Raw genomic sequence first — 14,795 nt, forward strand, 5'->3', positions numbered from 1 at the left:
TTTTTAAATGTTAGCATTATTAAATCAACAATTCCATATTGATTTTACAGTTCTCCCATTCTAAGGTGCATTCATTTTCTCTTTTAATGAATGGAAATGATTAAATAACGTGACTACAGTTACTTCCCATGATCTTGTGTACGAATAATCCATTATAGAAATCACACAGAACTAAATTAAACACTTAACTGTGGAAACATTTAAAGTTTTCACATTATTTACATTTTGTCATTTTTATCAATCTCACAAACCACCTGTATTTTATGGAGACATTAAAAAAAGAAATTAAGGAATAAGCAAATAATTAATTCAAAATGCATTATTTTAACAAATTGCTGTGTATAAATTAAAATTAATATAATCATTATTACTTATTTTAATTCAATGGACCTGAGCTAACATGAACTAACAATGAACAGTTGTATTTTTGATTAACTAACGTTAAGTAATAGATAACAAATGCATTGGTCATTGTTAGTTAATGCATTAACTAACGTTGACTAATGGGACCTCATTGTAAAGAGTTACCAGTTCTGCCCTTCATCTCAACCGGAAGGATTGGACACGTGACACGTCAAGGTTTGACGTGGTTTGAGCACGCGGTAATCAATGCTCATAACTGTGCTAACTTTATAATTTATTGCATTACATTTATATTACCTGCACATATTCATGCAAGAACTGAATGTCAGTTCGCTTGAGGCAGAAATGCACCACTTCTGTTATCAGTGATGACCGATGACCTCGTCAAATATTTGCATATTCGTCAGTATCCGATAGATGGCAGTATAGTACACGCAAAAGCAGTCTCACTACATGCAATATACACATTTGAAGTCATTTAAGTTGCTTTATTTCCCCTTCATGGATATATACACTGACAGAAACACACACGTGAGTAACACCAACTATCAGCTTTTCACTCTGCAATCTCACAGGGACAAATCGGCAGATCTAGAACACTTTGGACTAAAGCAGAAGGGACGATCAAAGAAAGACAATATAAAACACAGGTACAAAATAAAAGACGATTCTCCAACTGTAATGGGACGTTTCAAGGCTGAGCAGTTGCCATAGAGCTCTTGGCGCCACAAAAGGGGAAATTAAAAGTAGACCATCTTTTGTCATTTCCCCAGAGCTTCCACTCAGCCTCGTTCGCTAATCGCTGGCTCGGGTTCCCACAAAACCAAAACACTTCAAAGCAATTACAAAGAGCGGCGACTGAGACTTAAGATGCCTGGAATGATGGGTTAGTTCATACAATTACACTTAAAATAGATGCATATATAATGTATATGTACACAATACAAACAACCTTCACAGATTTTGACTTGATACACAGGACATTTCATTAATGTTTGGAGAGGGTTCCTTTGATAAAATCGAGTTTTATCATCGCTAGTAGTGCAGCCCATGGGATCTTGCAATTATAGAAGCGACGCTTCCGTGCCACGGCAGTTTTTTGGCCAACGTGATTATTTGTGTCAGTGTTAATGAACGGGCTTGGAGGGGTTGCCAGTCGGACACACTGAGGTCTACTGTGCTATAAAATTGCTGAAGTATTCAATTCTGACTATGCCAAAGAATAATTAGGTCAATAACCAGGGAGGTTTTTACAAATGCATAGTTGCTTTAAAAGTTCTAGAACAGAATGGCCACATCCCTCATCGTGGATGTGAGATTTAAAGAAGATGTGAAATGTTGAGACAGATAATATGGCTTGGGCGATGAGTGAGGTCTTTACTCCAGAGACTGCAGCATGAGCAGCTGCTTCAGGACCTTCGTCTGGCTGGTCTCTCGGATCTCTCCTGCCAGAAACATCTCGTCCACCACTGTGTAGACCTGAAACACAACAGCAGCATTTAGTCAATATTTAGTCATTATTTAGTCATTCAGAAAAGTAATCCTAACCCTCCTAATGCCCGGTACACATTGAACGATTTTGGGCTGTCCCAGACGAAAGATGACCAATCGTGGCGATTTCTGTTGTACGGTGAAAAGACGGCCGTTGTCCATTACCCTTCAAATTGCGCAAACTGAAATTGCAAGTTGAAAATACGCCCAATGGAAACAAGTAAATTTCGACAAAAAAAGTTTTTTTACGCTTGCATGAGGAAGTTTTTCAGAAAATTCGAAAAAGAAATATTTCGCAAAACTGCAATGGAAACAGTTTTTGCGCGTTTACAGGTCACCTGACGTAGATGACTCGGTGTGTTTGGACAGAATACGAGACAGCTCTTTATTAAATTCATAAAGCACAAAAGATTTACAGGAATACTGGATTCTAAACCTTAGAGAAATGCCACAATCAAGACCTCGAAGCAGAAATGAGTGAGAAACACCCAGAAACACCAGTCGCTCCAAGTATAAGGGTCGTTCCTTACCATTAATGATTGGATAACACGACTATGTCTCCTTCGATTAATAATAATGGGCAGTGCAGTGGCTGGGATATACATAAACCTGCCAACATCTGTCACCATGATTTTTGGAATGACTTATCGCGAGAGGAAAAAATTACAGATGATATATAGATAGATGGGTGGATGGACAGACAGACAGACAGACAGACAGACAGATAACAGATAGACAGATAGATACTGTAGATAGATACTGTAGATAGATACTGTAGATAGATAGATAGATAGATACTGTAGATAGATAGATAGATACTGTAGATAGATAGATAGAGAGATATATAGATAGATAGATAGATAGATAGCTGCTACGACCTACGTCTACTAACTAGCCAATAAAACTGCATCATGAAATAGCGTATTGATCAACGTCACATGGTTCTAAACTTAAAACCCATTTCCTCGAACTCCATTTACAAAATTGGCATGCCAAGTTGGCCTCTTTTCCCTAGCCATATTCTCCACTTTATCTTCCTCTATTTTTCAGCGCACATAAAAACACAATTGCCAAAGTGCGATTCATCTTGCTCTATTTGTTTAGCACTAGCTCATGCTGATGATGTTTTAGTCTTCTATACTAACGATACAATAGGTCATTAATCATTGTACAGTCTACATACATTTATTAGATTGCTGAAATCTGTAGCAGGCATTAGCCTAGGCCTCGAAATGATCAACATGATCAAAACTTTGCTGAAAAACCTGTTGTACACAATCTACCATATGCCTTCTGTTGTCTGATTGAGAGTGTAACAAGTAAAAGAACTTTTACTATTCTAATTGTGATAACGTCTCCCTTTAGGCTGTGGTTAATGCATCTTTCTGCTCTGAAATCTTTGCTGATTTTTATTAGGTAAATGTAAGATTAACTTTTATATTGTTAGGAATATTTCAAGATGAACACTTTTCCGTGTTTTTTTTCCATTTTGAGTAAAATTGTTCAAATGGGAGTATCAAATATGATCCATCAGGCTTTTGAGGAACGTTTATTACTGTATTGTATTGTATTGCATTGCATGATATGTTTTGCTCTACAGAGCTTTGATTATGAAAATCATCTTACTAAGGGGCCGTTTACATGACGCAGCTTTCAACAACTAAAAACAGAAAACCTTTTAAGTGTTTTGGCCATTTTATTACACGACAATGGCGTTTTTGAAAATTATACCGTTATCATATTACATGTTCAGTCTATACAGATCCGTGTAATCGGGGATCGTTTTGACAACGTTGTCATCTGTATGTGAAACTTCAGTTTTTAGTACATCATTGACGTGTAAACGTACCCTAAAGCCCTATTCACACTGGATTGGTATTATCTGGGGACCTCGTGTGATTTAGAAACTATCGCCCCACATCTGAATTTCGTGTGGCGCATTCGCACGGGATAAGCGAAGCCTGTGATTTTACTCTAATTTACTGACTTACCTCCCGGATATGATGTCAATAGGCTATTGCTTGGATGTCTTGTCGTTATTATAGGTCTAGCTGTATGATATATCATAAACAGAAGAATGTTTCTTACCGCATGCTTCTAGTCATTCATCTCCATCTAATCATTCTTTTTGTTTTTGCTCTTCTGATGGTTTTCAGCTTTCCCTTTCTGCAAATTGTATAGTTGTGGTGTAGGTATAGCGATATGACCCAGCACCCTAAATACTATCAAATCACTCCAACGCAGCCTTCATTTGCGAAAGATGGGTAAAAAGGCGCACAAGAAACAAAAACCTTGAAAAAATTATATACGACCCCGCCAAATCACAGAGATGCCGATTCGCACGGGACTAATATCATCACAGGACCTCGGTGTTCGGCAGAATATGGTAGGTCATTTGCGGGGGAATTTTTACTTTACAAATTACAGACATGGCCGATTCGCACGGGATCAAGATCACAGACAACCTCCGCAATTATTACAAATGACTAGAGGTCACCAGGTAATGCTAATCCAGTGTGAATAGGGCTTAAGACAAACTATTGGGAGATAAAGAGTGACAGCTGAAATTTAGATGCATTTTATGCAAGTAATTTTAAATGTTATAAGATCTCATTGATTTACATTACAAGCAAATCAGATTCAGAATTTCATCTTACTGTTTGGCCATATACATCAGCAACTGCAGCAAATTGCATATTCTTGCTCAGATTGGGCCTCTGAATAAAAATGAGGCTCCATATTCTCCTATATTATACTATATGAGCCATAAAATTGAATCATATTGTTCCAATCCTGATATTTCTCACTATTATTTCATATGTCAGGCTTTACATGGTTGAAAATCTCATGAGCGTGCCTTTAGTGTGGGTCAAACCGTTCATGCAGTAGGTGGAATTAAAAATACATCAGATAATTAGCACTGCAGAAATCAAATGCAATTATCCAAGGCAACTTTTTTTTTTATAATTACTTCTACTCGTGCTGAATGGATGTGGATGTTCTTAATTGTATGACTCTTGTAATTATGCATCAAATAACTGTTGCCATGGATCTGCATTGCTGCTGAAACGGAGAGCTAATTACATATTTTTCTCACACTAGTTTTTTTCCCTGCTTGGGCTGTTTTTCTGCCAGTGAAGCTTCTCTAAATCATCCTCTTAAAGAAACACTCCATGGATAGATGTAACCAAGCGTTTACCTTAACAATAAGGCCTCTGATTTGTTAAGGCAAGTCATGCTGCATCGTGTCAGTCAAATGTTTTTGAAAGAAATTAATATTTTATTCACCAAGGATGCATTCAATTGATCAAAAGTGACTAAGACATTTATAATGTTACATAATATTTCTATTTCAAATAATACAGTTCTTTTGAACTTTCTATTCATCAAAAAAAATCAATCACGCTTTTCAGAAAAATAAGCAGCAGCACAACTGTTTTTAACATTGATAATGATATTAAATATTTCTTGAGTGGCAAATTAGCATATAAGAATGATTTCTGAAGGATCATGTGACACTGAAGACTGGAGTAATGATGCTGAAAATTCAGCTTTGCATCACAGGAATAAATTACATTTTAAAATATTTTGAAATAGTAAACATTTCTTTTAAATTGTAAAAAATTTCCACATAATTTCTATTTTTGCTCAAATAAATGCAGCCTTGGTGAGAATTAGAGACTTTCAAAAACATTAAAAAAAGCAAACTTTTGAACAGTAGTGAATAAAAACATATATAACTATGTATTTAAGATGCATTGTTTACAATTTTTACTTCATTTTTAGCTGTATTAGTGTAGTATTGGAATATTAGTTTAATCCTACACTTACCTTGTAGAAATTGAAGACCAGGTCTAATTCACACACATTGTGGAAATACTCATTCAAAACCTGTGGAGGAAGAGAAATACTGATCAGTTCCAATCCAGAATCTACTCGGGATACAACAAGTGATTTCTGAGAAACACTGTTGAAAGTCGATAGGACTGGGCAGCACAACACACTTGCAGCCAATCAGTAGTAGGGGGCGTGTCCACTCATGATTGCGAGAGAGAGAGAGAGAGAGAGAGAGAGAGAGATTTGAAGAAAGACTGTAGAAAGAGAGATGGCTGAGAGACATTACAAAAGAGAAAAGGTCAGAGGAATATCACTGGAAAAAGTTATGATCAGGCAAGAGCTTGTTAATATTAGAAAAGCTTTCCAGTGCTGGAGAGACTGAAGCGGTAAGGCCTGAAAACAGTCGTACAGGTCGAGTTGTTTCTGCTCCATAACATTGGTTTTGCCGTTTCACAGATCAAAGATATGCTGTTGTTGTAATGTTAGCTGTAGTAACAGGACAGTTTTGAGTTCATTGTTTGTCTGGAGCTGCTGACGACTAACAACCAACTCTTGCTTGTATATAAGTACGTTATACGTACGTACGTGTACGTTATGTATGTTAATTTCTCGTTCCTCCTTGTCGTTCATTCGTCATCTTCGCTTTATTTTTCACAAAGCATTATTTTGCTTCGCTTCAGCTCTAATATAGAGACATTTGATTGTTTGGGTTGATTTCAGATAATCGCTTAACCACAGCAGTCTCTCGTTCACCTCAATAAGTAGCAGCAAAACCCATGCTAGAGAAGCTGTTGACTGTTTTAGGTTGGTGACCCAGGCGTTTGTTTGTTCTTAATCCAGTGTTATTCAGCAAAGTGGGCTGGTTTGGGCAGAAGTGATGTGGGGAGTTGTTTACAGTGAGGGTCAGAGGAAGTCCTAGAATTCCATGTCACAATGTTCTTGAACTCCTGGCCGCTGGTTTCCCTCACGGACACATTCCGTTTGTCTCTCAGACATGGAAAATCACACCCACAGAAGTGCTGCTCCAGTGCTCCTTTATTTACCTGGTGAGAGGTCTCGTTAAAGCTCATTTGTGTTTAATCTAATTATGTGCGTTACATTAAATTGTATTTAGATTGGAAATGTTTACGGTAGAGGTTAACAATATATTGAATATCATTTTGTTTACTATATAAAATGACATAATACCAATGTTTTTAATGTGCTTTTTAAAGTTGCAGTATGTAATGTTGACAGATAGAGAGAGTTGATTCCCCGCCCCCGCCTCCTCAAACCTCACGTAGGTTGTCAGATTGAGGACACGCAACAGGAACGAGCGCAGCTGACAACTGAAAGCGAAGTTGATCAGCTAATCTAATACGTTTGCAATTTTTTATTGATAAAGCTTTTTATGTCTGCGATCTCTGACCCAGTTCGTTTGCTTGCTTCCATGGCCGCAATACGCTTTGTCGAAATGCTATTGGGTGAATTGGCAGTGGGCGAATCACATGGACCAAAACAAAAACAGACTTTCCGACATGGAAAGCACATTTCAAAGTAGAATAACTGGCTGTAGCATTGTTTTTCAGAGAAACAAATATGTGAACTTAGCATGTTTCCTAAATATCTGCAAACAGTTCAGTTTCACGCTAACTTATTTGTCACCAACTTGCATTTATGAGTGTTGATTTTTTTCTGATATAAATATCAACTGCAAAAACTACCAAACTCAAATCATGATGTGTGTCAGCACTAGCATTTTAAATGCTTTGAAATCTTTGTAAAATAACACCACTTCTGTGTTTATGGCGTATTTGGGCACATAGATAAAATGATTCTCATTTCCAATTAGTAAAAAAACTGTGTGGAAAACATAATACCCTAAAGACTAGCTTGAGGAAGAACAAGCAGGCAATCACTCTTAAACATGATTGAAAAGCACATTTATCATGCTGCACATTAAGGACCTTCATTAAAGTTAATCTCCTGACGTTTCAAACTTAGAAACCTAAACTTCCTGCAGATCTCATTTCGATTTAAGCTTCATAAAAGTGCATATAAGATATTTTTAATTATGAATTCTGTGCAGCATATGAGCATAATCAGTTTAATGCTCAGGAAATGTGCTGATTACACCATTTAGATGCTCAATTGAATGCGGAACACATAGATAATGATTTTACATTTCATTTAGTGGGAGGCGAAAAGGATCATTATATACAATAGAGGCCAAAAAAATGTATGTCCGAAGGGGATATTTGTCTTTAATGATCCTACAAGTTTGATTAAACCATCAAAATATATATTATATATATATATATATATATATATATATATATATATATATATATATATATATATATATAGATGGTTTAATCAAACTTGTAGGATATTTTATTTTTTAAACACTTTTAATATGAGGGAAGAACAAATCACTAAACTTGGTTACGGTGTTTATTCGACAAAATTGTTACTACAGCTACAGGTTTTATTTTACTATGACAAAAAATGCATAGAAAACCAAAAAGCTCCCAGGAAAAGCCATACATTGACTACTACAGCATAATTTTTTATTCACATAATCCAATATTTAATTGGTTCTCTCTTGTTGTTCATAATGTCTTTGTATGACAGCCTGACCAAAAATGATGTCCGCACAATTTGGCATGTATCATTGCGTTATCACAAATAAAACAATTGACTCCAGGCAAAACTACGCAATATGCTTACAAAATCTTTAACACATTTCTAATAATGTTTAAATTAAGAGTGGAATTTTTCTAGGCCCAACATCACTTTTGGCCACTACTATACACAGACATTAAAATGATCTTCAGTACGATTTACCTCAACAAAGTTGTGAATAGCTTCCAGGTAAGCCAGGTTATTGTCTGTCACATCCACACAGATGCAGAAGTACAGGCCGGCGTACCGCCTGTAAATGATCTTGAAGTTTCTGAACTGCGGAGGGAAACAATGTATTACAACGAAGGATAACATATAAACCATTTTTGATGATTTGAACATTTCCTGGCGAAAAAAATGATTTTTATACACGTCATTTTTTTTAAACTGAATACTTTTTGATGCCCCTAAAAATGACAATCCCTTTGTGAGGAAGTTCATTTCTAAAGCATAAAGGCAACTATATATAGAAATGTAGAAACCTAGTAAGCATGATATTATAAAGATATGTTATTTGCTAAATCAAATAATTAGCTTTTATACTGCCAAGAGACTCATTAAGAAATATTAACTAGAAAATATTTACCTTCTACCTGAGAAACATTTTACTTAATTTATTTTTACAGATCTTTTCACAATAAATATAGTCTCAAAGTCATTCTGAAAACCCCAGGATCAGATCACAGTTCCTTATGCAACATGATACTAATGATCTAACTGTGATGGGCAGTAGCCTAACTCATCTCTGAACCAAAGCTAGTGTAAAAATGTTAAAAGTAAGTGTACCTCAACAAAGTTGGTGTGTTTGGCATCACGGACTGTCACTACGGCGTGAACCTCTTCAATCAGCTTCTGCTTCTCATCATCATCGAACTGCATGTACCACTTGGCCAGCCTGGTCTTCCCTGCTCGATTCTGGATGAGGATAAAGCGGATCTGCAGAAGAAGAACAGGAGAAAAGTTTAGACCTAATTCTCACAAATCATCCAATATCATTCAATAAAGCTGAATGAGTCATGAATCTGACATACATAATGCTTGTTAGTATGTTTGTAGGTATAATGACAGTGCATTTAAGAATTGTAATAGCTTAAGATGCATGAGCAGCCATTATAAACGTATAATGGATTATATCATTTAAATGAGATAACATATAACATACTAGACAGGTTTACAGAGTTTGCATCAAAAAACTAGGCAGGAGCATTTCGCTTCATTCATTCGGCGTTATTTCTATTCTGACTCGGATTAGAGTAATGAAAGGCTGGTTATTTGTGTCTCTTGGATATTATAGTCCATATATTATGTCTATATAATATGATTTATGACCTTGGTCGTGTTGTTATATCGGTATATATACTAGCATGTTAGCCGAGAAGAACCGACACTCAAATTACTCAAAATAATGATTCGAACAAGCACAAAATATGCATCTGCACTTACCATTGTGATCTGTATTTATCGTTCACCGTGGCCTTAGTAATTTTAATCAATGTTTAATTGATTTAATTACGAAATAAAGCAGCCTCAGCTTGGGTTAGGTTCTGTAGCCGCCCGCTATCTTCACTGGACAGGATGCGAGCAGAGGGCCGTTGGCGCTAGGAATGATGGGTAATGTAGTTTTGTCAGTTGGCTGTAAACATACATCGATATCAAGAGAATGTGCTTTTTATACTACAATTACAATCGTACACCGGGGTTGAACTGTCGATGATAGCACATGACTTAAAGGTACAATTTAAACCATTATAGATGTTTGATAGGACTTTTGCTTTGGGATTAGTTACTAAATAAAGCCCAGGGCGCGTGTGAATAATAATAGCGTGAAATAATGTTAATGACAGCTTTTATGAACATTAATCCAGTGGGGTTCAAACTTTACAGAAAACAGGAAAACACAACATAAATAGCTCGAAATTTTCTTTAAAAAAGTGTGTAGGCTAGGCTACCTATTATTAATGTAGGCTAAACTACACACATTTTCACATTTTACATCAAACATTTCTGTTTTTCATTATTATTATTTTAAATACTATATGTTTTTATGCATCTATTCATGGACCCCCACAGGACTTTCCCATACCCTTGACCTTAGCCAAATATTCTAGAATATGTACTTATTATATATAGCCTACTCATTTTTGATAGAGATAATAGACTATAGAATAAGAATTGTTCATGTGAGATAAAAGAAAAGGTTCCAGAAGAACATTCAGAAATCGTTCATCTAGATCAGACCATATTGATAGCATATAGATAGACAGACAGACAGACAAACAGACAGACGGACGGACGGACGGATATATATATATATATTAAAAATATATATATTAGAAATATATAAAACAACATATTTGTATGTATTTTTTTCTGCATTTCTATTTTCAAAAGAAATTACTTTTATAGAAATATTTGGCTTTTAACATTTGTGAGTCTTACATGAAAAACAATAGCATCTGGACAATGGCCCCATGCAGTGTGAGTTCAGTCTGAACTCATTTCTCATTACTCATTTCTAGCCTTATTTTTTGGATACATCTTTAAAAATGGAGGATCATATTTCATGTTACATCACCACACTTGTGTTCTGTGCTTCAGCTTGTTAAGGATAGTAAGTTTGTCTACTACAGAACATTGTCCAGAAGACTTGGACGGGGTCTCTGCACATATTCAGAGGGGGGTTGGGGCTCTGATTGTTCAGAGATTGCACAACTGTGAGAGCGAGGAATGCGGCGGCCCTTGGGACTTAGAAATATTTCAGCTGCAGTCTAGAGGTGGGAGCAGAGACCTTTCGCAGTTTCTTCACTTCACCAAAAACAGTTTGTTGTGAAAGGCTGCTGTTTTTTTTTATAAACTAATGAACTGTGTCATGATAAATATACCATTATGAACTCCAAAAAAACTGGATTTAGCTTCTGTTTCTGTCGTTTTAGAACCACATTTAATTTTGTATTTATTAACAACAGAAAGTATGAGAGCTCTTTTATTATTGTCATTTTTTTTTAAATTTGTACTATGGACCTTCCATTCTGAGTCCTGAATAAAGTCATTATTATTATTATTATTTAACTTTCTAAGTGACTCTCTCTAATTGGACATAATCAATAATATGAATAATGATGGTGATAATAATGACTATTTACAGTGTAAAAACACACGTGACAATCAATGTTATTTCAGCATTATTTATGTACTAATACAGTTTTACTTAAATTTTGTTAGGTTTTTTTGTTATACTTTATTAGATTTTGTTGTCTTTTTAAAAATATTTCTATTTAGCTTTAATTATTTTCAGGTTTTAAGGTTTAGTTCAGTTTCAGTTTTTATTTATTTTATTTTATTTTTAGTTTTAATTGCAGTGTTTTAACTTAAACTTATTTCAGTAAGTTACGGAGCCAACATTTAATTTTTTTGTTGGTATTTTCTATGTTGTTCATCTAATATTTATATATATATTTTTTTTTTTATTTCAGCATTATTTCAATTAACAAAAATGTTTTAAAAGTTGTATTTGTAGCTCAAATCGACAATAATAACCTTGGTGACAACTTGCTCGACTTTTATGAAAAATACTCTTGTCCTGGCAACATAGTTCAGGCCTACATATTCTTGTATACATATGTTCATTTATTTACTCAACATATATTACAAAAACATAGTGGATTTTAAGTTTTAATCTTTTATTTAATTATTTATTTATTTATTTATTTAAAAAAAAAAAATTATAAACCAACATATAACCAAACAAACTGCATATTAAGTTTTTTCAGTATAAGTTTTATTTTATTTTTTTTTATTCAAAGATTTATTCGAATATTGTTGAATATTTGGATTTGAATCAAAGTTTTATTTATTTATTGTTTTTTTGTTTTGTTTTTTATGAACCAACATATAACCAAATAAACCGCATATTTTGTATGTATTTGGATTCAAAGTTTTATATTTGTTGAGATTGAGCCCTTTTGACAACTCTCCCCGTTCTCTATTATATAGGCCTATATATAGAACATGTGTTACTGACTAGAATATTATTTGTTTAAAAAGAAAAAAAAAGCAATAATAACACCTTTATTCATAATTGCACTGGACAAGAGCACCCAGATTATCTGTGCTGCGCGTTATAATAGTGTGTGTGAGCGCGCGCGCGCGTGTGTGCTCGGTAATTGTGTCCATGCGCGAGACTACAGAGGAGGGAGGAGAGACCGAGAACGGGAGAAGGGCCGCCATTATTGGGAAGCTGAAAAAACACATTAACACACACATTCACACACGCACCGTCACTGAATTTCGCCTTTATGCTGCGAGAAGTGCTTTTTTCCGCTGGAGACCTGCGCTGTTCTCCACAGACCGCGTGTTGACGACTGAAAGGTGTGATAAACATGGACAACTCGAGGTGTTTTGGACACAACAAAGGAAATTATAAGTGCTCAAAAACAACGTGGTGAACCCAAGGGAAGACACAACGATACAAAGCTGTTTTTCCCCCTCTCTCTAACTCTCTCTCCCTCTCCTTCAACGCCCCCATCCTTTCCAACAAGAAACAGTGATCTGATGTTTCAGTCTGGTTTTTCCTCGATGCTTTTTCTTGTCTTTTTGTGCTGCATTTGGGAAGAGGGACGCAAATCAGATTGTTGAAAACTTTCAGAATACGATCAGTCATTGAACGAAGAGATTGTGCTGCGATCGGACAGCTGAAGAAGGGAAACGCCGATGTTTATGGGACTACTGCTGGACTATTTTTATTGTTATTCCTCATCTTGATGAATTTCTGAGCCGGTTTCTGCTGCTGCAGATAAAGGAGTGAAAGAGAAGAGAGAGGGAGGCATGCTGTGGTATGTATGCGCCAGTCCTTTTCTTTTCCTTCATCTAGATTTCCTAATTCCAAGGGATCCTGTAAACAAACTGGTTTGTGGCTATAAAAACTCTATTCTATTGGGCTGTGTTAATGTGTATAGGGGAAACTAGAGGAATGTATGTAGATTTATCTTTTGAACTAAAACGGTGATATTGTGTGATCGATCCGGAGTTTGTTACATCTTTTCCTTTGAACATGTTCTCATATCAGTGCTCAGAGCTGTCAAGAGAGTATGTATGGCGTATCTTTTAAAATAATTTTTAGTAACTTACATTTAAGATCCACGTTATGATGGATCCGGGTTATGATAAAGCCAATAACATCATAATCGTTGCTGGGTTTTATGTAAATCCAGATGGAAATGGGTGAACGACTGTTTGGCTTTCAGATCTGATATACAACAATATTCTGATTTCATGATAACAGAGTTTGGTCATATTCTGATTTATGTAAGAATCATATAAACATTAAGCATGAATATATGGATTAAGCCAATTTTTTTTTTTTTCGGTCACAAAACACCGAATATCCAACATACGTTTATAAATTATTTAATTCCTCACATGACCACAAACATTTCAGGTGATGTCAGATACTGACAAGTTTAAACCTTTTTACACTTAAAAAAGTCTGATTTATATTTTGCAACAATACATTTTGTTGCGTTTTTTATTGTTAAGGAAGTAGAATTAATGAGTAGAATGGAACGAATGGAATGTCCAGTGTTTTTATTAAAGAATACACATGATTGCATTATACGAACACATTTGTTCAATTAAAATATGCACTTTTTTTTTTTTGGACATAAGGCAGTATAGATGTTCTGTCATTTTAACATTGTCTTTTTTGCAAGTGCTGGTTCTAAATGATATTTTGTGAAATATTCAGTTTGATTAGGAATATTTGAGTTTGGTTGAATAAGCCTCTTGGTGATGTTCCAAAAACAGCTGGTATTGACCAGGCTGGGGAACTGGTAGAGGTCGGACCCTGTGACCTATTGCATGGTAGTTCAGTATGACTAGGGTAGCTAAATGCATACTGAAGTTTACATAACAGTGTGAATCTGTTATATTCATTTATCTTCTATATCTGCTGAAGTTACAGCAAATTGAGTGTGATATAACCCTGTCAGACCCCTGGGGTTTCAGACCCCAGATGTTTGTGTTTTGTCAAAGGAACTAGCAAATTCCAAACTGTTAGGCATTAATCGGTCAAAATCTATTGCTTTTAGATGATTATAACAGAACCAATCATATTTAATATTTAAAGTTTTTATTTTAGTGATTTTGAGTTAGTATTGTCTGAAATAATGCTGCTATTGTTCAATTGCATAACATACACTTCTTTTAATCAGTTCTGTTGTAACAGTTATTGGAAAATGCAATAATTTATTTATTTTTTTAAATAAATTGGCTTGGCTGATATACTGAACTGTCAGTACTCATGATTAACTTATTTTAAGATTGCTCTTTATCTAACTTGAGTAAATTCCCCGCCTATAGACTTTATCCGGTACAGTCCACATTATTTGAAATATTCCAGATTGGTGTTTGTGTGCGTGATGATGGTGTGTATTTGTTCTACT

At 35.2% G+C, this 14,795-nt stretch overlaps 2 protein-coding genes across 2 annotated transcripts in view; one reads left to right on the forward strand and one right to left on the reverse strand.

Moving 5' to 3' along the window:
• Window positions 1-836: 836 nt before the first annotated feature.
• ap2s1 (adaptor related protein complex 2 subunit sigma 1) lies at window positions 837-9,968 on the reverse strand. The gene is made up of 5 exons (XM_079887016.1): window positions 9,799-9,968; window positions 9,142-9,291; window positions 8,518-8,631; window positions 5,686-5,745; window positions 837-1,842 (listed from the first exon to the last, which is right to left on the reverse strand). Exons 1-5 carry the CDS (start codon window positions 9,799-9,801, stop codon window positions 1,741-1,743), a joined length of 429 nt encoding a protein of 142 aa, XP_079743142.1. The 5' UTR covers window positions 9,802-9,968; the 3' UTR covers window positions 837-1,740.
• A 2,597-nt stretch (window positions 9,969-12,565) lies between these two features.
• arhgap35a (Rho GTPase activating protein 35a) overlaps window positions 12,566-14,795 on the forward strand; it is an 83,955-nt gene continuing 81,725 nt past the window's right edge. The window contains exon 1 of the mRNA XM_079886904.1: window positions 12,566-13,187. The gene's annotated coding sequence lies outside the window, so the exon portion shown is untranslated. The remainder of the gene's footprint in view (window positions 13,188-14,795) is intronic.

The sequence above is a fragment of the Squalius cephalus genome (assembly GCF_949319135.1).
Source record: "Squalius cephalus genome assembly, chromosome: 11".
Taxonomy (NCBI): domain Eukaryota; kingdom Metazoa; phylum Chordata; class Actinopteri; order Cypriniformes; family Leuciscidae; genus Squalius; species Squalius cephalus.